The sequence below is a fragment of the Alexandromys fortis genome, unplaced genomic scaffold (assembly GCF_014885135.2).
Source record: "Alexandromys fortis isolate MF-2015 unplaced genomic scaffold, M_Fortis_MF-2015_v1.1 scaffold_9, whole genome shotgun sequence".
Lineage (NCBI taxonomy): Eukaryota > Metazoa > Chordata > Mammalia > Rodentia > Cricetidae > Alexandromys > Alexandromys fortis.
In genome coordinates, this window is record NW_026067892.1 from 5,518,730 (window position 1) to 5,542,649 (window position 23,920).

The 23,920-nt window shown below is 47.3% G+C and overlaps 1 protein-coding gene across 2 annotated transcripts in view; it reads left to right on the forward strand.

Moving 5' to 3' along the window:
* Positions 1 to 2,790: 2,790 nt before the first annotated feature.
* The window catches only part of Trappc10 (trafficking protein particle complex subunit 10), a 62,522-nt gene continuing 41,392 nt past the window's right edge, over positions 2,791 to 23,920 (forward strand). For both annotated transcript variants that reach the window (XM_050140261.1, XM_050140271.1), the window contains exons 1-3: positions 2,791 to 2,998; positions 18,456 to 18,537; positions 21,691 to 21,826. In XM_050140261.1, the coding sequence (XP_049996218.1) occupies positions 2,932 to 2,998; positions 18,456 to 18,537; positions 21,691 to 21,826 (285 nt within the window). In that variant the 5' untranslated portion in view covers positions 2,791 to 2,931. The remainder of the gene's footprint in view (positions 2,999 to 18,455; positions 18,538 to 21,690; positions 21,827 to 23,920) is intronic.

Consider the following 23,920-nt stretch of genomic DNA (forward strand, 5'->3'; position numbering starts at 1 on the left):
CATTCTCTTTCAAACCTCCACAGTATCTCACTCAGAGTTTGCCAAGTTTTATTTTATTTATTTATTTGGTTTTTCAAGACAGGGTTTCTCTGTGTAACTCAGTTAGTAGACCAGGCTGTCCTCGAACTTCCAGAGATCTGCCTGCTTCTGCGCCGCCACACCCAGCTTTGCCAAGTTTTCTAACCTGTGCATAAATAGCTCTCACTATGACTTTTTTGCTATTATTTTTAATTCCTCCCCCCCCATCTTACTCTCACTGTCTTCTCCTTGGCAACTTTTGTTCCGTGGGAGCCAGCCCAGTCTATGTGCCCCTTTTGGTCTCTGAGGTTTTTGCAGGTTTGTCTGTGTTAAAGACTATTCAAGGTGCCTCCCTCACCAGTCCCTCTAACTGGCAGGACTCCAACTCGATCAAATCATATCCAGTCCTTGCTGTAGGCTTTACTGGAGGGCAGGGACTGCCACAGCCTCTGATATAGGGCTAAGAATCGACTGTAATTGTTAAAGGGCTGCTGGAAACAAAAAGCAGGGGAAGGGACAAAAACTGTGCTGGCACGTAAACCAGAAGTCCTTCTGTCACTCTGTAGAGGCAGCCTGTGGCCTGGGGACAGGGTCTTTACTCTACCCTCTCAGAGGAATGTCCTGCTGCTTGGCCTTGAGTGTCCTGTTGCTCCTGAGAAACCAGGATCTCATTCCTGTGAACCGGAATTCCTGGAAAGGAGCTACGTGTGCGAAGGCTGACTAGTTACAACTACAGTGATGGAGAGAGTGTGTGACATCGAAGGTCAGGAGGCTAATTATGTTGTCACAGCCCAGCTTTTGCCCCCTAAATTGCCACTCATTGCTGATTGGAAGTGTCACCCCAGGCTCTGGCAGCCATCCTAAGGCCCTCTCCTGGGAGTTGCATTGGTCAGGACTCCACCTCTGGTAAAGTCCGCCGAGCAGTGACCCCTCCCCAGGGAGGGTCAGGACCACTCCAATAGGCTATTTAGGCTGCTGCCCAAAGAAGGAATATGTGGTCTCTGGGGTTTGTGTGGTCTCCCCTGCTCTCTTCCCCTCGCCAGGCTTTCTTGGGGCCACCCGGGAGCACAGCATTAAACATGGGCATCTTTTTTTTTTTTTTTTTTTTTTTTTTTTTTTCGAGACAGGGTTTCCTGTAACTTTTTGGTGCCTGTCCCAGAACTAACTCTTGTAGACCAGGCTGGCCTCGAACTCCCAGAGATCCACTTGCCTCTGCCTCCCGAGTGCTGGGATTAAAGGCGTGCGCCACCACCGCCCGGCATGGGCATCTTTTATTTGGTCTAATTTGGCTGATTGGAATTATTTGTGTCGGCGGAGAGGCTCTTCTTAAGAATTATTCCTAACAATTGCCCATGCCAGAACTAGCGCCCTGTGACCAATAGAGAAAAACCTTTGGAGCCTATCAACTTAGCGGACTAGCTTCCACCAACCCCAGAGCTAAGTAAGAATGTCACTTGAGACCAGCAGGAGAGATTCCTCCATCTTGCTGTCACTGCGTCTTTGATGTACCCACAAATGTATTTTAAATTGTCTTGATTTATGACTTTTTATGCTCTGCTACTATAAAACTTCTTCAAACTGCCTCTGTGGTGGGGGAACATGAAACCTGGGGTAACCTGCTTGGGATGCCTCAGAAGAGTTCTCCAAACCCTTGTTTCCTGGGCGGTTGGTCACTCAAATTTAGTTCCAAAATAAACCATCTCTTATTCCATTAGAGGGGAGAGTTGTGTTTTTGCACCGTCATCCTACACACGCTTAACTGAACAAGGGCCACCACCTTGGGAGCTTTTGCAGTCTCTGGACCCCTCTGCCAACGACGACTGCCCTAATTAGTTGCCCCGAAGTCCACACCAACACGCATGCTCAGACATTCCATGTGCACACTGAATTCTATCTGCGAAAGCTCCCAGTGGTCTGTCTGCTTTATTTTTACGCAGTTCCAAGTAAGATTTGGTTTTGCGGTATTCCCAACACCCTGTGACTTCAAAGTAGTACCAGATATGGGTGGTCAGGGCTGGCGAAGGTGGGGCCCGGGAAGAGCATAGCCCTACATTTTGCGAGCCAAGGGAAAGAGTACTGAGTATTGACTCTACGAGGAAACAAACTGTAAGAAAGGACAGTGGGAAGTTGGCCTGCAAGGGGATGGTGCACACAAAGGATTTTGAGCTGTAGCGGGTGGGTGGGAACGCTTTCAATCTCCATTGCTTTGAGTTAGCACACTTGGCAAATCGGTGTTAACAAGCGTGCAGGGACTCAGCTTGGCACAGCTTGGCACAGCGCAGCTGAGCTCGTCCAGAGGTAAAAACCGATCCAAGGTTTTGATGGATTTTCTGAGGCATCCTGCAGAGGCCGGAAAGCAGGAAGCTCTCTTGGGGTATAGCGGGAATCCCGCAAGGAGCGGCAGTGGAGGACCACGGATAGGAGCGAGGATGAGGGTCAGGGAGCATCTGCAGGTGCCAACCCGAGGTTCATCCAATTTAGGGAGGTAAGACGAAGTCAACCAAGGGTCCAAGGGTCCCGGAGCCTGGGCAGGTGACAAGCACGGGTCCCGGAGCGCAAGCAGGTGAACTACCCGCTGTCTCCCGCAGCCCTCGGGACTGCCCGAGCCTCGAGACAGAGCCGTCTCCTGCCCTGCAACAGCTGCAGCAACCTCGCCTCGCTCCGCCTGCCCGCCCGGCACGCGGCCTTTTCCGTAGGAGGGCAGGCGGCGGCGGGGCCCGCCCCTTTGAGACGCGCGCCCCGGAAGTGGTCACGCGGCGGCGCCGGGGCCGGAAGTGGACGCGGCCGGCGGCGGCGGGCGGCCGGCTAGGAGCTGCCTGGGGCCGGCAGCGCGAAGGCGCGGGCTCAGCGGGCCCCGCGCGGCCTCGGGTGCCCATGGGGGGCGGGGGGCCGGGCCGGTGACGCCGGACGCCCATGGACGCCCCTGAGGAGCCGCAGCCGCCGGTGGTCTACACCATGGAGAACAAGCCCATCGTCACCTGTAAGTGCGGCCGACCGGGTCGGGGGGCGCGGCTGGGCGGGGCAGCTCCCACCTAGGCTGACACAGTTGATCTCCGACCTTTCCACCGGTGACCTTCGACCCGCTGTGCAGCTGGTGCCGAGCAATGGGTGCTGCTCGGTACTGTCAGAGCTGCTGGTCCGGGACCGGGCCGGCCTTCCCCGCGGGTCGGCTCTTTTGCGGGCTGAGCTGCGCACTGACCGCAGCCCCGGTGGGCAGGCCCCTGCTCTCCGCAGGGCGCAGGTGCTCTTCCTCAAGTAACAGACAAGCCGGAGTGGCCGGTGGCACCCAGCTCTGGCCGGTCGAATCTTCCTGTGCCTGCAGGCTCTTTCCTGAGACGACAGGGTTGCTCTACTAGCGAGTTCCCGCTCGGACAGCCCCTTCTGCACTTGTTCTTTCTCCCACTTAATACACACACACACACACACACACACACACACACACACACACAGATCCTTCTGCACTTGTCCCTTCTCTCAATACACACACACACACACACACACACACCTGCGTGCGTGCGTACGTGCCCGCGCAGAGGGATTGTTTCTCTGCTACAGAAAAAGAAAATTCTTCCCATTTTTAAAGCATAACTTAAGAATTGAGTAGGTTTGCAAACCACGAACTCATGGGAAGTGTTGACACATTAGTTGACGTTTTGATTGCTTGCAGTGTTGTCTCTCAAAGTACAGGTGTGGGTATAGTCTCTCAAATATCCCAGGTGTGATATTTGCCTGTTGGAAGTTCAGTGTGTATGTGACCTTATGAAGGTACTTTTTCTAAACAGGAAACGCTCTTTGCAAAACCTGATGCTAGGTCCCGAGATTCCTCAGGTCCCCAGCACACCCTGCTCTGCTCTCTTCTTTGGGCTCTTGGAGGAATGGGCATACTCCTCCCAGCCCCCTCCTGTAGCCTTCCAGACATTTCATAGTTAAAGACTTTCACTGCTTTGTCTCTAGGTGAACTTTCTCAGGGAAGTGGATGTGTCTCTCTTAGAGTTGGGACGCTTGCATAGTTCAGCAGTAGCTCTCTCCACTCCCCCTCCTTCCCCTCCAGAATGCTTGGCAGCTGAAAGAAAGCCGTGCCAGACTTCATGGGAAGGCAGGTGGACAGATGTGGCAGAGCTGGTCTGGAGGATGCCCCACCCTGCCCAGGTGCTCCCTGGTCCCCTCAGGGAAGTTGCACCCAATTCATGCTTGGGTCCAATGTGTTGCAGGTACTGAGAACTTTCCCCCAAGTGCTATGCACAGTAGGAATCATGGATAAGCACTTACTGCCTGGAGCACTGTCCACGCACCTGGTAGTCTTTCCCGCCCTTAACTTTGGGCATAGGCATTCCAACCCTCAGAAGCATTTATCAGTACCCTTCTGAAGGTAAAGCTCCATGCTCTGAGGTATCCGCTGTGACTAAACGGGAGGGATTTATTACTCTGTTAGTGCTTGGAAATGTGTGATATTCCCTTTCTTACTTTCCTGTGTGGGGGACAGTGGTAGCGTGCAGTGTGCCTTCCTGTAGGCCTGTTGGAGTTTGGGATGTTGGTGGGGAATGCCATGGCTTTGAGGTAGCATCGTAAGAAAGTGTGCGGTTGGTGTCCCCGACTTGGAAGGTACAACTCTTCATTGGAGTTTCAGAAAACAAAGTAATTTCAGAGAAAGGTAAAAACAATCTCTTTAAAGTAAAACCAACCTCCCTCCCTCCCTCCCTCCCTCCCTCCCTCCCTCCCTCCCTCCCTCCCTCTCACTTGGAAAACCTGATTTGACAGTGTACACTCGATGCCATTTTTATGTTCCTGGGACTGGAGCTTTGGCGAGCACTCACCCTGGTTCCACTTCATTCCTTCTTTATCTTTTTATGCTTTGAAGGAGAAGCAGTAAAAGCAGGTCAGAAGTCTACCCACAGGCCAGTTCACTCTTAACAACACTTCAATGCTGCACATTACAATTCTCTTCGTGTTTGCTCCCCAGACAATGTTTCATCTTATTCAAAAAGTTCTTACTTTAGATCTCCTTGAATCCAGCCAGTCTGTTTATTTGAAGATGAAAGCAGAGTTCATGTTTATCATTTTGTGTATGTTCGTGGATGTACGGATTCATTACCTGTGGAGCACAGAGATCAGTCTCAGGAGTTGGCCCACCAGAACTTTCTACCTTGGCTTGTTTTTATACAGGGTCTCTCACTGGGACCTGGGGCTCTCCAGTTAGTCTGCCGACTAGCGAGCTGTAGAAATAATACCCGTAGCCACCTCCCCATTGATGGGGTCACAAGCTTGTCACTGTGGCTTGCTTTTCACATGGATTTTTAGAACCCAAGCCTGGATCCTCACGCTTCCCTGGCAAGCATGTTATGAGCTGAGCTGTCCTCCTTGCCTTTTTCTTTGGACAGTGAATTCTGCTAGACTGTGGGCATGGGAAGAATGGGAAGTTCTCAAAAGGTTAGGGGGAAACAGAAGAGAGTGTTGTTTGAAAATATTGCTGAGTTAATGTTTTGAGGCTACAAAGCCGTTTTTTTAACCGTAATTGGAAGATTCTTAATGTCCTGCCTTATGGGCTGTGGGGAGAGAGACCCCGTCCACAGAGGGTCTGTTCATGCCCTGTGTGGAATGTGCAGGGTGCCAGCTGGGCAGCCCAGTCAATCACCTCATCAGAATGATTAGATGCTACCATAGATTATTCATCATGAAACATGCTCAGTGATACTGAAATCCAGCCGGTTCAGTGGTTTACATGTTAAGTTTCAGCTTAGTCCCCCCCCCTTAAAAACTAGGATCTTTGTTTCAGAAAGAAAGATAGACTCCCAACCCAAGATCTGTTAGGGGAGACCCGTGTGCTCATGCAGCAGAGATAGTTGATGTCCCACTGTCTGTAGCTTTCCTCTGTGGTGCAACACATGTGTTCACTTTGGGACACAAAACATCTAAGATATAACAGCTCACCAGGGACAGGTCTAGTGCTGTAGTTTTGAAAGGAGAAAGAAGGCAGCAGAGACCAGCGAGTCTGCTGTGTTTTGTACCTGGTTGGAGTTGGACTTTCCCCTGGAGGTGAGAGTTAATAGATTTGGATTTCCTACCCAGTCTGAAAGTACAAAACAAAGTAACTGTGAAGTGTGTTTTTCTTAAAATTAGTAAACATAGCAGTGGCGGTGCACACCTTTAATCCCAGCACCAGGAGGCAGAGGCAAACAATCTCAGAGTTTGAGGCCAGCCTGGTTTATAGAGCAAGTTCCAGGATAGCCAGGGCTACATAGATAAATCTTGTCTCAAAAAATAAAAAATAAAATAAAATAAAAAAAAGTAAATACAGGTGTGGATGGGAGCAGAGGGGGTCTGTAGGCATGGCAGGCAAGAAGAGGAAACCATATAATCACCTGCCCTGCCTCCCCAGTGATGGGATTAGAACCCAGGCTCTCACAGGAGCCCAGCAAGTGCTTAGCTGTGGAGCTGTATATCCAGTCCTGTCTTTACGTTTTGAGACTTACTAAGATATCCAGACTAGTCTTAAATTTGGAATAGTCCTGCCTCAGCCTTTCAAGTAACTTTTGAGATTACAGGGTTGCTTCAGCAAGCCTGGCTGTGTAGGCTTGTCTGCTGTCCACCATGCTGGTTAGGAGTTCTTGTGTTTTCCAGGCCATTTGGGCCATTTTTATTTTGGAGAACCTCAGCAGTGAAATGGACAGTTAGGTTGACATGAAGTTAGAGGAATCAGTGTATGTAAAAGAAACTAGCCAGGAAGAGATCCTTAAACTTTTTCAGGTCTCAGTGTCTTGAATGTCACAGAATGTCATCTGGTTATTGTATTTAGTAAGTCCTTCCCTCGGTCTGTCCTAGCAGTCACAGAAGGGCTGTTGTACTAGGAAAGTTCTTTGTTGGCGGACAGTGTCTTCCTATGAATGATATGGTTTAGTGTGAGTGAGGTTTCCTGGGGCATCACAGGGTGAGCTCTGTGCCCCACCTGCAGAAGGTGGGGTGAGAGACTGCAGGCTGAAGGACTCCCTGGCACTTTTCTGTGCCCCCTAGCCTCCTCTAAGTGTTCTTCTGTGTCCCACCTTTTCTTGCCTGTTCTACCCAGGTCACACCTGTCTATGTCTGCTCACAAGCTGCCACCCTAGTCACAGAACGTGGTCTAAGAGAACATTTGTTTTTAAGTTGCAGATTGATGGCTTTGACTTTCCCCCTCTCACGACTGATTCAGTTTCAGCAAATATTTTACTGTGTTTGAAGTAAGTCTAGGATCCAGTCACCTTTCTTACCTTTATGGTGGTTCCAACATCACAAGCCCTTCTTTCTGTCTGTGGGATTCCTGCAGTGGCCTTCCTGTATCCACTCCACCTTGCAGAGAAGGCATAACACCCAGCTCCCCAGCTCAGGCCCGCCGCTATCACACCCCCTTTCCCAAGGCTAAGCTATGGCTCAGTGGTGTCTGCTTGCTTAGCATGGGCAAGGACTCTACCCTAGCACCATGAAAACCAAAAGAAACCGAAGAACCTTCCAAGGCCACTCAAGAGCCCCACCCCTCCCAAGCTAGCCTCTGACGCTGCCTGGAGCTGTAGAGTCTGCCCCTGCCTCTGGCCTAGTGGTCTCTGTGGCAATCTCTGATTCTCTGCCTCCCTCTTCTCCCAGCTTCTGGGGACACAGTAGTTCCTTGCCTGCCTTGTGGTACCTGCTCAAATGTCACTGACCCCTAGGCCTGCTTTGCCTATCATACCTCACTTGTGTTTGGGATCCCACTGACATCACCCATTTTTCTTGGCACAGAGCTCCTAAGAGAAATATTTGTTTTTGTCTTTGCTTATTGTTTCTCTTCACACTGAATCAGGCTAGAGTGTAAAGCTTCATGACTAGGGGGCTTGATCTATTTCACTGCTGTGTTCTTGGCACCTTGAATAGCATTGGGCAAGTGCTGGGTGCTGAGTCTGTGTAGTAGATGAAATAAGCGAGTGAGTGTTCTCTCAGGGAACATCCTGTGGGTATCTCTTCACGCTTCCATGAGGTACGTGCTTCTGATGCCGTAATGTTCTCTTTCTCTGCTCTAAAAGCTGTAGAGAAAACTCTCAGAGACTACTTGGCTTGTTCTTAGGTAAACTGAACTTGCCCATTCTGTTTGGACTTTTAAGTAGGGGAATACATGTTAATCCAGTAAAGCAAACCTAACCGGTATGCCAGGGGCACGTTTGAAAGCTAGCGGCAACTGTGTTTGTGTTTTCTTTATCGCAAGTCAGTGCACAGTTAACATCACAGCCAAACCGAGGCCTCTTGGTCACGGGCTGGCCTTGTGCTGGGGGAGCCACCTGGCTTTTAGAAGAGGCCTCAGAAGATGCAGTTGTCACTCCAGTCATCTGCAAGATCACAACATGCAGACTGTGTTTGGTGTCTTGGAGAGACATTGTGCATTAGTTCATTCTGCCATCAGCAGTTCCTTCCACCGATGGCTGAACAGGGAGCCACCATGTGACCAGTCTGCCTCCCATTTATTTGGTCACTAGCTGGTGGACTTTTGGATTGTTTCTACACTTTGGCTCTTGTAGTCCTGCTTCAGGTCTTTGTGTGGACTTGCGTTTTTATTTCATAGAGGATTCTAGGAGAATGGCTGCGTCACATGGTGAGCTTATGTTTAGCTTTTTAGGAAAGTGCCAGCTTCTTCCCAAAGTGGTTATACTGTTTAACATCCTTGGCACTGTGCAGCTTCCCACATCCTCACTGACAGCCTGTTGTCTGCCTTCTCCCTGTAGTGGAAGATTCCTCTCTCTCTGTTTGTTTTGAGACAGTCTCACTGTGTTACTGTGTAGTCCAGGTTGGCCTGTAACTGGAGCTCTTCCTGCCTCAGTCTCCAGATGATGAGTGCCCCACACAACAGCCCTTAGTGAGATGTTTGTTGAAGTATTTATTTTGAATTGTTACTCAGTTTTATTTTCCCGATAATGCATATTTTTTATCAGTTACTGTGGTTTTTTCCTTTTGTGTGTGTGCATGTACATGTGTGAGGAGGAGAGAGATTGATGTCGATATTGGGTGTCTTCTGTACCCTGTCTTTTGAGAGCAGGTCTCTTCAGAACTTTGTACTCACTGACTGGTTAGATGGACTGACAGACGTGTTCCAAGGATCTGTCTGTCCCCCACCACCTTCCTTCTGTCAGTGCTAGAGTTGCAGACCCTACAAACAACCACAGCCACCTTTGACCATGTCCAGCCAGACATGGCACTTTATCCCCTGAATCATCTCCCTGGCTCCTCTTTTGTTAGAAGAACCCATGTTCTTTAGAATAGTGGTTCTCAGCTTTCCTAATGCTGTGATCCTTCAATACAGTTCCTCGTGTTGTGGTAAATTTATTTTGCTGCTACTTCATAAGTGTAATTTTGCTGCTGTTATGAGTCATAATGTATATATCTGATGTGCAGGATACCTGATGCGTGATTCCCAAAGGGGTCGCGACCCCGGGTTGAGAATTGCTGATGTCGCACATGGAGAGAGCAGTGGTGGGTGTAGGACACCTTGTGTGAGATGATGGGCTGTTGAAGAGTCCTTCTTCAGTGAGCGTGGACTACATTTTGGTTAGGCTGCAGTTTCCTGGCATGTAATTCCCACATGTAAACGAGGACAGTCCTGATTGGTTGTTGTTTGGTTAGGGCAAACCACTGTGTATGCAATCTCCCCCATGCAGATGGAGCAGCTCTGTGGTATAGGATTGCTTCTGATGTGTTTGGTGAACCATTCTCTCTTCCTCAGTTTGGGTGGAATGGAGCTGCAGACCAAGCTTGCATTGGGGACATGTTCCCCCTTTTGATCTCTCCATCATGGCCTTCCTTTCACACGGCCATGCTCTGCCTAATCTTGGGGGGTTGGTTGGAAGTCTTTTCTTTAGTAGCTTCTTTGAGCTGAGCAAGGGTGCTGCATGCTCGGCCCTGACTGTAGTTGATTCCTTGGCAGGAGTTCCTGGCAGGCCATGAAAAGGGAACCATACTTGGCATAATTTTGGTAGAAGGTTTGCATTGTCTCATCCAGGAGGCTTATGAGAAGTGGGCTGTCCAGTGCCAGGGGGTGAATATTGTCAAAGTGTCACATGGGCTAGCACTCTTGAACCCTAGAAGACATAAACTCTACAAGAGGCTAAAACACAGGGAGCCCTGAAAGTATGACTAGGGAGTGATGGAGGCCAAGGTGCATGTTCCTTTCTGGAAGTAGAGAGAAGTTTGGGCTCCACAAAGGTGTGTATGAGCCTCAGGATTTCTGCATGCAGTAAAGAAAATACTGAGCTATGCCATCTTTCAGTAGTACCCAGAAAGATGGAGGCCATGGCTGCCCCAAAGGGGTTAGGGTGTTTTGTACATGAAGGGCATGTAGAGGGATCCAAGCAGGCTTCTGTGGGGTCTCTTGAAGAGAAAGTGCAGGTCCTTAGTTGATTACCACTTGAATAGACTCACCTGCCTCTCCTATGTTTTGTGGGAGACAGGATTTTAACCTGGACCGATGAACAGGGTCCTGACAAGTCGGTAGAGCCTTTTACATTGGCTGGAGTGACCACTTGAACAATGCCTTGTAAACTTTTAGACGTGCCAGGCCCTGGCTTACCCAGGTCGGGCTGAGAATCTGGGCAATGCTGGTAGAAATTTGCTTTGGGATATTGCTAATTACATTACTCTTCGCTGGGCTTTCCTGTTGGGTATCTAAGACCATGTTGGTAGCCCTAAGTTAACCTCTTTGTTATGGTCAGTCCAGACTCCTTAGGAGTTACTCAGAGACTTAGGAGCCCCTTGGCCCTTTTTATATGAAATGGGTCAGGGGTCTTACTGATAACATGACTTCCCTTGAAAGCAGTGAGGACCTTTCCCTCTTTGTAGAAGACACACAGATCTCAGAGTGGAGGCACACTCCACTTCTCTCTGATCAAGATGACGGTAGCTTTGTCAGAGCTGCAGACCCTTTTAGAGGGGCTGGGAAGATCACTCAGTGGTTAAGAGAGAACCCACTTACAGTTCACAACTGCCCGTAACTCCCATCTCCAGGGGTCCTAACATCCTCTTCTGGATTCTACAGTCACACACTCCCTGCATACGTGTGTGTGTGTGTGTGTGTGTGTGTGTGTGTGTATACTCACACGCACAATTTGTAAAATAATAAAAATAATCTTCAAAGATACAAGCTTTTAAAAACATAGCTACAAAATTTGCACTTAAAGCATTTTTTAGAATTATGAGCTAGTGAATTTTAACTCACTGTGTCCATTGAGACAGATGTTTGCCATGTGGCCCAGCCTGGCTTCAAACTCGTGATCCTCTAGCCTCTGTCTCTGAGTACTAGGATAGTAACAGTTGTACACTACCATACTTGGCCTCCTGTGTGCCTTAACTTTTCTAAAAACATAGTTTGGATTAGTATTCAAATAAAGGTCTTTTTTTTTTAAATTGTTTTATTTTATGTGCATGGGTCTTTTGCCTGGGTGTTTTGTCTGTGTACTGCATTTGTGCTGTGCAGCAGAGGCCAGAAGAGGGCATCAGATCCCCTGGAACTGGAGTTACAGAAAGTTGTTTAGCTTTTATGGGTGCTGAGATTTGAACCCAGGTCCTGTGGAAGACCTAAACAGTGCTTTTAACTGCAAAACCATCTTCCAGCTTCCTAAATGAAGTTTTTAAGTAAGTTAATTCTCTTAGAACCTCTGCTCCCCTCTTCCTTTTACCTTCCAGTATTTTTGCAGCCCTATTGCAGCTGTCCTTCAGAATGCTGTAGCTAGGAGCTCAACATTTTATTCCTTTTTGTTTTGCTTTTGCAAGATTGTCTCATTATTGGTGGTGTGTTCCTCCATCAGCGGGTACACGATGTCTTATTGTCTTCCCACTAATTCCTAAAGGCTGTAAAATGGTGAGATTCTAATTTGAGTGGTTTTTCCTCATTTATTAGTAGGAATACTTGAGTTAAAAGCATTTATACATGCCTATTTATAGTACTTGGTATGCCCTTCACAAAAGTGTCTTCAGAGCTCCCCCACTGTTCGGTCTCTCTCTCTCTCTCTCTCTCTCTCTCTCTCTCTCTCTCTCTCTCTCTCTCTCTCTCTCTCTGCAGCCACCATCATCCAAGGAACCTTGTTTCCTTTTAATAGAAATGCAGTCTACAAGCTTACCTTGACTTGGACGCTTGTTACTAGGTGTGTTCAGTGCGGTCTTTTTTGTATTTTCAAGATTGTTGGAGTTAAAATTCAATACGGCAAGGCTTTATTTACTCAACTATTCTATCTTCTATACATTCTTTCTTTCTGGGGGTAACTCTTCCCCATGTATCTGTAACTCAACTTATGACACTATATGTAATCAGTATACTGAGGCTTACACAGCATATCCATTAGAGCTATTTACAGTGTGTGGAACAGTGTGTGTAGGTTCCATGCAAGTGCTGTGCCGCCTCATGTTAGGGACTTGAGCATTGGTGGAGTTCCATATCCATTGGGGTTTGGGGCAAGTCTCTCAGATCTAAGGGACAAGTGAATTCTGCTCTCTATTTTGGCATCTCCTTTACCTAAGCATCCTAATGCAATTTTACGAAATGGTTTTTCTCACTATTTAAAATAGTATAAGCTTGATGAAATGGCTAAGTAGGTAAAGTCACTTGCTGGAGTTTGATCCCTCAGACCCACATAGTGGAGGAAAGGACTGACTCCTGTCCCCTGACCTCCACACAGACACATGGCCCATGTGCGATGCTCCCCCATCATTTTTTTAAACATATAATCTAAAATAGAATGTGAACATTTTTATTTCCCTCTCTTAGGTGAGATATTGCCGACTCCACTGGTTTCTACACCTCTGCTTTTCCCTCAGTGTGCCTTGCACTGTACTGTACCTGGAGTGTGGGCCCAGCCTGAGGAGCTCCACTGTGCCCATGTCTGTCTTGTTTCTGGCCATGCCAGGTGCTATGCCACATTGCTGGATTTGCCAGGTTCTTCTCTTTCTTCATTGTGCAGTGCTGAAGCTGCAGTTAAACCCCGTTGAGAAGGTTGTTTTTGAACAAAGGCTTTAGGGTGATGAGGGGAGAACATGAGAAAAGAAACAAGGAACCCTTCGTCCAAGGCAGGGCTCTTCTTAACATACAGCACTCACCCAGGTGGCCACAGTGTTCCTGTTTGCTTTGACAGAAACCTACCAGCTAGCCCAGCGCTGGTGGTGCATGCTTTTAATCTCAGCACTTGGGAGGCAGAGGCAGGCGGATCTCTGTGAGTTCGAGGCCAGCCTGGTCTACAAAGTTAAGTTCCAGGACAGCTAAGACTATACAAAGAAATCCTGTCTCAAAAAAAGTTAAAAAATCAAAAAAACAACCTACGAACTGGAGCCCTCGAGATGGCTTCTCAGGTAAAGGAGCTTACTATGTAAGCCTGATGACCCGAGCTCAATTTCCAGAACCTTTTGAAGGCTGCAGAAGAGAAAGTTGTCCTTTGACCTGCACATGTTGTTGTGGCATATGTGCTCACATGCTCACATAATGCATGTGTATGTGAGTGCACACACGCATAATAACAATAAATAAAGTTATGTTAAAAAGCTACCATTTACTAGGGCTTTTCGTTGTCTTATGTTGTGACGCAGTTATGTAATCTTTTCCTTCTGAGATTCTTCAGCTTCCAGATTAGCCTGGGCTCTGTGAGTCGTTGAAGGTGACTGCTGTCTCCTTAGCTAAGTGATGCTGGCATATACAGAAAAGGACCTTGGCACCTGTGTCTTGAGACTGGTATTCATGTGTCAGTCACATTTCCTTTTCTGCAAAACTCCACAGCATAAAGCTTGTGGCCACAAAGGCAACATCCTGTGTTCCCTCTCATCACTCCTACTGAGGGAACTATTGTCGCATAGAGTAGGACAGGGGGAAAGTCCTCGTGTGGGAATGCTCACTGTTACGTCTGTGTGTGCCTGTGCATGAGCATGTGCATGTATGCGACATGCCTGTGTGGATGAATGCATGGACCAGAGTAGGGGCCAGGAGGAAGGCTAGATGGGACAGGCATAGTGACAGCCAATGACGAAGGGACAGGGTCATTGAAAGACCATTGGGGGCAGGTTATATGTTTAGTACTAGATTTCCCTATGACAGCTTCCAGTGTGAAGTTTTTATTAGTGACTTTTTTTTATTATTATTATAGTGTTGACATTGTGTGTGTTACAGCAAATTCCCTAGTAGTCGAGAACAGGCTGAGGTAACTTTCCAGCCTGTGTCCTTGGGTGTTTTACTGTCCATCTGAAGGTCTGTCTTAGCAAATGCTGTTCAGGAGAGATTAATGTGTGTTGGCTGTCTGATCAAGAACATGCATGCTTAGGCTCAAAGATTGGCCGTCCAGAGAGATAGATGTTCCGGCCATGTGGGGCCTGTATTTGGACTGCAGATGTTGTTCACTCTGCGACAGTGTGTAGAAAACAGCTATTTCTGAAGGTGTATAGACAGCACGTATTAGGTACAGTGTGCATTTCTTTTGACTCTTTTGTTCAGAACCGGAACCCTAGGGTCTTTCTTGGAGGATCATCTCAGTTTAGTCTCACTCTGTGTTTCCTACCTTGGTGGCAGGATTCTTTGGTAATGTGAGTCTTAGCCCTGGCCGAGTGCCTCCAGTCATGCATACTAGTCCAGCCCTGGCTTAGCTAAAGTCTGTCCTTGCTCCCCACTGTGAGTGCTGTGGAGCAGAGTGGTCCCTGGAGCTCATCTAACTTTCAAAATAGATGTGGCTGGTGAGAGCTAGGACAATCTCCTCTTAAGCAGCAGTTTGGCTGTCCATGGCTTGGTCCCTGTTGCTCAGGTTTTACTGACGGACAGTGTCTGCGAGCACTGAAGATCTTTCTCCTAACACAGGTCTCCCAGGTCAAAGTGCTGACCTAGAAGAGCATGACACCAGGCCTTTTTGACCCTTAACAGCTACTTGACTGTGGCCTGTTGGGAAGCACCCTCCCTCCCCCACTGCAGTTCCTGTCTATACAGTGGCCCTCCTTCACAGGCCGGCTTGAAGTTTCAGTTGTGCTGGACCAGATCCCTACAAAGATTACTAGTGCTCTTGTCAAAGCACCCACGACCTCCTCACCCCTTCCACCGCCAGAGGACACTGACAAGGAGGATTGGAAGCCCTAATCAAACAGTGCCTCTCTTCTTGGGCCTTGGCTTCAGAACTCTGAGATGTGCTTTCTGCTGTTTGGGAACCCCATGCAGAGTGTTCTGCTGTTGCCTGGGCCATAGGGCACCTAGTTTGATGAGAAGAGGTGCTGTTGGTTGTGCTTCTAGCACTTTCTGGCCCCACCCAAGTGTAATTAGCCCTCCTCTTCTCTGAGTGTCCAGAGTTTTAATTTGCCTGGGCAAAGCATGAACATGTGCTCTTGGGGAAGCCTCAGGTGTAGCTTGTATCAGTAGAAGTCTCAGCTCTGGCTCTCCTGTGGGCAATTTTCTGCTCTGAGCCTCAGGGCTGTTGGTGGTCCAAGCAGCACACTGAGGCGGTGCCCACCCTTGCACAGGGCACAGCCATCTCATGCCACTCCTTATTCTAACTGAATGTTCGAGGACTTCTGTGTCTGCCCTTTAGTCTGGCTCCATTGTGCTTAGAGGGACTTCAGTCTAGGTGGCCCAGCACACCCCTGTAACTGGGTGTTTCATCAGTCAGGTCTCTGTACGACTCCCTAACCTAGCTTTTTTTTTTTTTTTTTAGTTTTTATCCAACTTTTTTTAATAATTCATTTTTTATTGATTTTTTTTTATTGAGCTCTACATTTTTCTCTGCTTCCTTCCCTGCCTCTCCCCTCCCCTTCAACCCTCTCCCATGATCCCCATGCTCCCAATTTACTCAGGAGATCTTGTCTTTCTTCTACTTCACATGTAGATTAGATCCATGTATGTGTCTCTTAGGGTCCTCATTGTGGTCTAAGTACTCTGGTACTGTGATATGTAGACGGCCTAACCTATCTTCTTGACTCTCTTATTAGTCAGCTCCGAGCACTGGGGTCCACAGGGAAGGAGACCTGTGCTCATGGCAGTGTTTCACATGACCTTTTCGCGGTAATCTGGGAAGGCCTCCTAATCAATGGTCGGAGGTGGCCCTTTTAAGTCAGGATGGTAGAACAGAGGTTTCTGGGTAGGGTACTTGGAAGCTGTGCTTCAGGAACTGTTTTAGGAGCAGCTGGCCTGCTGTTACAGCCTGCTGCTCAGAGGAAGTTGTTCTGAGCCAGGCTCTCATGATTTAGAGACACTCCCTTCTCTAGTGAGCTGCTTCAGGAATCTAGGAAGAAATGTTGCTCGTTTAATCTCCTCCCTGTGAGAGGAGATTAAATTCTTCTGAAAATGTCAGCACTCTCCGTCAGGCATTGGGGAAAGCACCTTTCTCTGCTGTAACACTGATACAAATACGTATGACTATAGTAATAGTAATGGCTGTGTGATCTGAGATACTTACGGTGGCTTGACTTCATATTCTCTCTGTGTGTACAGGTGTGTGTGTGTGTGGGTAAGTGTGCACCTTTGTGCATTAAGGTCAGAGGTCACCCTCAGGTGTCATTGCTCAGGAGCCATTCATCTTGTTATTTTAGAGAGTCCCTCACCTTCCTGTAAACTCACCTTGTGGCCAGTAAGCCTCAGGGTCTGTCTGTTTCCAAGGTGGATTATAAACATGTGCCCCCATGATAGCCTTCTAACATGACTCCTAGGGACAGAACTCTGGTCCTCATGTTTGTGGGACAAGCACTTTGCAGACCGAACCATCTCTTCAGCCCTGTATTTATATTCTTATTCGTTTATGGCTTCAGTGGCTCAGAAGACTTTACTCTTATCAAAGTGAGGCTTTGATAAGTGAGGGCTACTCGAGAAACCACAGTTCAGGATAAATGGTGCCAGGCTTTGCTCCAGGCCTCCTCTCCCTGCCTCATCAGGGCCATTTCCTTTGCTCACATCCCTGGTGGCTCCCTGAGCTTATATACTTTCTTATCATCAGGACACTGTTAGGTTGGGTTTAGGACCTGCCCCCTTAAGACTTAGTTCCAGCTGAGTTATCAATTCCAAAGACCCAGTCATTCATCGAGGCTCCATTCTGAGGTGCTGCAGTTCAGACATCAGAGACATTGCGATCTTGGAAGACAAAACTCATTTCCTGATAGGAGTGGAAGCCAGGTGTTATCGCAAGTTAAACCCTACAGTGTGGCAGCTGAGGCAGGTGCATGGCCCCTAACACTCAAACAGGACACAGCTAAAGGCTAGTCAGTTATAGAATGCAGGAAGGGTTGTTCTGCAGGTTGCCCTTACAGGCCTTTCTGTGGAGTGGTTTCCTGTGGAGAATGACTTGGGGATTTCTTACTTTACTGATTTCTGAGAGAGATGACTAGCAAGTAAATGAACAGGATGAAAACCACAGCAGACTGTAATGGCTCCTGCCAGGCCTCGCTTGGTGGTGGTGGTGGTGGTGGTGTGTAGCCACACCCTGGCCCTGCTGGCCCTGCTGGGGAGCTGTCCTTTCCCTTTCCTGTCTCGTGCTGCACAGGCACAGGAAGCACAAAATGCAGGCGTGTGCTGCTAGTCAGGAGCAGGCAGCCAGCCCTCCAGCGCCACACTGGCCGGCACTCGCAGGTGCCCAGATGCACCACTTCTCTCCCCGGAGAGTTGACGCTGCAGTGGAATCTTCAGGATCTGCTTTCGGCTCATGATGGCAAAATAAGAAACTGTGCTAATGGCTCACATCAATTCCCCATCTCCTCTTTAAAATCAATAAAGGCAGTTAGGGGAGTGCTTTCTTGTAAAGAGGACCCTGGGTATAACAGTTTGGTTGTCCGTAGTAAACAATTCCTTTTTAGTTTGTGTATGTTATGGTCATGTTGTCATTTCAGGAGAGCCAAATGAACTTTTAAGTTCTGTTAAGTTAGGATGCAAGCTGCTGAGTGCCAGTGTGAAATCGGACATATTTATATGTAACTTCCCAGGCCAAACTTATACCCCTACCTGCTCACCTCCAATTTTACCAGTGTCAGGGGCTCACAGATTAAGTACCCACTTTGAGTTGGGATCATGGGCATTTCCTCCTCTTAGACGGGGATGCCCCCATGGGTGCTCTGTGTGATCACATGGAGTTGTTGTGTTTCAGTGCTGTTAGCTCTGAGTGACTGTGTTGGGATGGAAGGGCCTCTTCACTTCTCAGTCTCCTTTGCTTGTGTGGCGTTTTCGGCTCCTTTGTGGTCTTATAAAGCAGTGCCCACAGAGCCAAGGAGGCTGGGCCAAGCTGCTTCCAAGGCAAACATCGTTCTCTGCCTTGTGGAGGCTCCATGAGGGGCCCTGTTCACAGTGCGCGTTAAGTGCTGGGTTCCTGAAAGTAGTTGCTTAAATTTAGGAACAAAAGAACCTTGCTTTTCCATCCACTCTACTGAATATAGAATAGCCTAAGAATATCAGCATTGTAAACTTCTGTATTTATCTTAAAATGACATAACTGGATTTTACTTTGTTCTTGTTGTAGGTGCTGGAGATCAGAATTTATTTACCTCTGTTTATCCGACGCTTTCTCAGCAGCTTCCAAGAGAACCAATGGAATGGAGAAGGTATGGTGTCTGTTTGGGCTGGATTCTTCTTGGGGTTCAGGTGCTCAAGTGAGCAAGTGAGACAGTAAACGCCTGTGCTGTGAAGTGCAGGCCACAGGATAGAGCAGTGTCCTGACTGATCCTTCTGTCTGAGACGCTTGAGTACTTGGGATACCTGACCTGTCTAGCCCACTTGTCATGGATGGGAGCTATTGTTGTTTTAGACATTGGATGACAGTTCTTTGAGTTAGAGATCTATTCTGTAGAAATGACTACTGATTTCTTTCCCCTAGCTAATCAGTACCTGAAAAGTGTAGGGTGTTTACAGAGGAAACCGTATTCTTAGCATCTCCCTGCAGTTAAAAGGTGTGGGCTACAGCTGCATCACCAGAGTCTCTCTCCACCTGGGTGCCTTGCCTCTTTTTTTCCCCCCTCTCCACATTCTCACTTTGTATTTTTGGCTGGTCTGGAGCTCACTGTGCAGACCAATCCTCCTGCGTGTCTCCCAGGTGCTGAGATTACAGGTGTATGTCCCCTCAACTGTCCTCATACTGTTCTTAAGGATGAGAAACCATAGAGAAAGGCATTGCTTGAAAATTAGATAAAAAATAGAAGAGAAGGCAGAGGCAGGTCAAAGCTAGTTAAGTAACTTAGTCCTCTAGTTGCCCTGTTTCTCCCTTGTGTGTGTGTGTGTGTGTGTGTGTGTGTGTGTGTGGCGGGGAGTGGAGGATGGGAGTGTGTTGCCTAGTGATTTGACCAGACAAAAATCATTGATTGGGAAATTGTCCTGGTAAGCTAGGACACTTGTAGGAAATGTGTGGATTTTGACTGGCTAGTCCAGGTGACCTGATTTTAGTTAGAGCATTTTAAGTTTCCTGTGGGTATGCTATTGGTGTGAGTTTGACTCTTATGTGCGTCTTCTTTGCGACTACCTGCTTTGCCCAACTAACACGAAAGATTAGTGTGATAAAGCGGGTGTCTTACCCTGGCTGTCTAGGGAGTGTCTAGTATTTTTGTGATTGAGTTTGGTGTTTCATTTAGCCACTCACAACGGAACAAATGCACAGTGCTGGGAGAGTGCTCTTAAGAGAAAAATCATTCAACATTTGAAAAGGTCTGATGCTGTTAAGGAAAGAAAGCAGTTGAGCAGATTGACGTTGGGAAGGGGGTGGTTAGTCCCTGAAGAAGTGATGTGATCTGTAAAGGATATCAGGTAAGCACATTACTAAACCTCCTGAAGACACAAGAAGAAATGTGTTCTCTATTTCTTCCCTGTCCTCGAGCCCCAGTGGGTGAGTGTAAAGGACTAACTAGCAATTATTCACAGGGACAGGGCTTTTAAACAGAATTATGGGCTGAGATATGTATATGAACAGAAATCTATTTGACTTGTGGTTCTGGAGGCCAGGAATTCTGAGATTGTGGGATGGCTTCTCATGAGAGCCTTTGACTTCTTAAGTCTGAGCTTGTTCCTTATGTCATTTCTGAAATGGGGACATTATACATGCTGTTTCATAAAAGGCTGTCTCAGCACCAGGGAAATATAGACTAAGTCTCTACATGGAAGCTTTGAAGGACTCATAAGAGCAGCAGCAAAGAAAGAGGGGACGGGATAGCAGGTGCAGGATGTGGACATAGAGGAAGGGGACATGGCATAGCAGGTGCAGGATGTGGACATAGAGGAAGGGGACATGGCATAGCAGGTGCAGGATGTGGACATAGAGGAAGGGGACGGCATAGCAGGTGCAGGATGTGGACATAGAGGAAGGGGACATCATAGCAGGTGCAGGATGTGGACATAGAGGAAGGGGACATCATAGCAGGTGCAGGATGTGGACATAGAGGAAGGGGACAGCATAGCAGGTGCAGGATGTGGACATAGAGGAAGAGGACGGCATAGCAGGTGCAGGATGTGGACATAGAGAAAGAGGACGGCATAGCAGGTGTAGGATGTGGACATAGTTTTGGGGAAGAAAAACAATTGGAAAAGTCGAGAAAGAATGTTAGATCTTGTTTTATCAGAGAAGACTAGTCTGTGACAAGTGACAAAGTGTGGAACGTTGGAATGAAGGGAGAAGCCAGAGCTGGGAAGGAGGTTGGTAGAGGTGCAGACAAGGAACTCTTGCCTCAGAGTCTCTCCTCCCTCTGTAGAGTGGAAATAACTTCTGGTCACCTCTGTGGATGCATGGAGACTCCTTCTGTGTAGAGCTCTAGGGCTGCATGTCCAGGCATGTGAACAGTAGCCACCACAGTAGGGTCCTGTGCTCCTAGGCCTTGGGGCAGCCATGTGGAGCCTATTGGATTTGGGCAGAAGTCCTGCTGGAAGCAGGATGTCTCTAGATTGTTAGGAGATGAGAACCAGTAATCCCAAGGAAACTTCCATCTTTGAAGAATAAGTGCATTTAAGTCAGGCAATGTGTGGAGCTTGGAGTATTTTGAAGTGAAAATGAAGTTCAGTAGCAGAATGGAAATAGATTGTAAACTTTGAAAGCAGCAGAACAAATCATGCGGAAAGGAAATTTGGTTAATCTTACAGAAGACAGGCAGTAGAGACCTTGCAGATAAGAAGCCCGCAAGTATGAATATAAGTACGATTATGGTTAATGCAGACAGTCCCCGTTTGTTAGACACAGAGCATCATGGAAAGCAGCAGGGGCTTCTTACGTTGTCGATGAGCTGCAGGTGGCCTATGGGTCTCTCTGGCTGCTTCCTTGGGTTGAAAGGGAGGCTTGTGCCACTCTTTAATTTGAGCTCAGAAAACAAAAATCTGTTCTTTTGCAGCAATATCAGTAGGTCATAAAAGCATTAAGGTTTTTGAGAGCTAAATAACTTTCTATACTTTTGACACCTGGGACACTTTTCTTCCTTTTTTAGAGTGAGCCTAGGGTAGGTGTCCCTGCGAGAGTGCTGTTCTCACAAGTTTGGGGCAGCTTTGCTCAGGGGACCCTTGAGCTACTGTACCTTGTGTTCTTGAATAAATGAAAGGCCATCTGACGAGGGGGCTTTGACATGAGAGCTGTTTGTAATCATTCATGCAGGGTTTCTGCCCAGTTTTAATTAATGAGTAGCATGTTTTTGAGGTCTTAGATATGAATGATCCTGTTTTGCCACAGCCTTACTTTCTCGTCTATGTTTTTCAGTTGTTTTCTCAGTGACTTTTAAAAACTGTTTTAGGTCCTATGGCCGAGCTCCAAAGATGATTCACCTGGAATCCAACTTTGTTCAGTTCAAAGAGGAGCTGCTGCCCAAAGAAGGGAACAAAGCCCTGCTCACCTTCCCCTTCCTCCACATCTACTGGACGGAGTGCTGCGTGAGTACTGGCTGGGGCAGAAAGCCTGTCTGAGAGGAAGCGTGACCTCATGATCTAGTGTGTGGGACTGTGTTCTCTTGGTGTTATGTTGTCCTGGTTCCTCAGACAGGTGGTATTGTCCCTGTGTTCCTGCTTCACCTAACTGTGGCTTTCCTGGGAAATCCCTGAGTATAGCATGGTTCTGACTGTGAGCCCTGGTAGCTGTGGTTTTAATCAGCTTGAGCTTGTTCACCTTGTGTTGTCATGTCCTTTCTTCCCCACCAGGACTTGCTCCACTTGGTAGACCCCATTCTTTACTCTGCTTGGCACTGTAGCTTTCACGTGTGTTTTGTAATTGCGTATTCACAAGCTCAGCTAGGATTCTCTTGCCCAGGAACTAAGGGGAAGTTCTGAGGGTTATTTCTTCCAGTCTAAGTAATAAAATAAGCACTTAGCAGTGTGTGAATACAGAAGTCATTTCCTCTGGGATTCCAGCCTGCTCTTGAGGCTGCAGCAGTGTTTTGTAACTTGAATAGAACAGGACTCTGGAGGCCTGTGCCTGGGCTTTGCATGTGCTAGGCCAGTGTGTAACACTGAGATGCATCTCAGCCCAAGTGCATTACCTTTTTCTTTTTTTTCTGGGATTGTGAGTGGGGCTTCATTGCATGTGTTTTCATTTTTGTGTGTAGGAATCCTGTTGATTTTTATTCATATTGACCTTGGTGACCTCTTTGATTGTATGCATTAGTTTATTGATAACTTTCTTGGACCCCAAGTCCAGATAATGTGATGTGGAGAGAGAGAGAGCGCCTTCTACTTTTTCAGTTCTAACTGGTAGAATTGTTTCTCTGTTGAGAGGTCATGGGGACCTCTGCCTCAGTCTGACCTTCTTAGTGGGATGTCCCTAGCTTCTCTCCGTTGGTAGGACTGGGACACATGCTTCTGTGAAGGAAACAGCATCTACTCCCATTTTTCTCAAGACTTTATACTAGTTTACACTAGGAATATAAGTTGATTTTCCTAAAGGCTTTTCCCCTCAATTTCCTGTGTATGTACAAGTACTTGGAGCTCTAGGCGTGTTTCTCCTATCAAAACAGACCTGGAGTTCTGGTATAGGTTGCTCCTGCTCAGCCTGACACTGGAGAATGCTCACTGGAGGACTCTCTGCCCTCTATTCTCTAGTCACACAAGGTTGCTCTGTAACTTCTGGTTTGTGCTGTCTTTATGAGGCTTAAGTACTGATACATTTATTTTTATGTGTTTGTTTTCCCTGCTTGTATGTCTGTATGTATTTATGTATGTGTACCACATGCATGTTTGGTGCCAGCAGAGGGCTAAAGAGAGCATTGGTTCCTTGGAATCGAATTAAGGATGGCTGTAAGCTGCCATGTGGGTTCTGAGGAACCAGCTTGGGTCTTTTAGAAGAACAGCAAATGCTCTTAACCTCTGAGCCATCTCTCTAGGCCCTCAATATAATCTTTGAGCCATAAAAAAAATTGGGAGTTTCTGTTTATGGTCTCTTTCTGAGACCATTTATGTTGCATTGGAGCTGCTGGCTTTACAGTGTGTGGGTGTTCTATGTTTGAGACTGAGGCAGTATCTTCCTGTGAGACCTTCCTTGAAAGCTTCCTGGATTCCATGAAATTGGTCTGTTTCAGCCATTTGTTAATTTTGATAGACTATGCTTTGCTTAGAAGTTGCTCATCTTAGTTAAGTTTTAAATTGTTTCCATTGAATTGCACTAAGTGGTCTATTCTGACCTTGGTGCCTTGTTCTTAGTTCTTACTTTGTGTGTCTATGCTTTCTTTCCTTGATTAGTTAGTTTGTCAGAGATCCACAAATTCAATTTTTTAGCCTGATTTACTGTTAGTCTGTTTTCTACCCAATTAATTTCTGCTTTCATTTTCTATTTATTTATTTATTTATTTATTTATTTATTTATTTATTTATTTATTATGTGTACAATATTCTGTCTGTGTATATGCTTGCAGGCCAGAAGAGGGCACCAGACCCCATTACAGATGGTTGTGAGCCACCATGTGGTTGCTGGGAATTGAACTCAGGACCTTTGGAAGAGCAGGCAATGCTCTGAACCTCTGAGCCATCTCTCCAGCC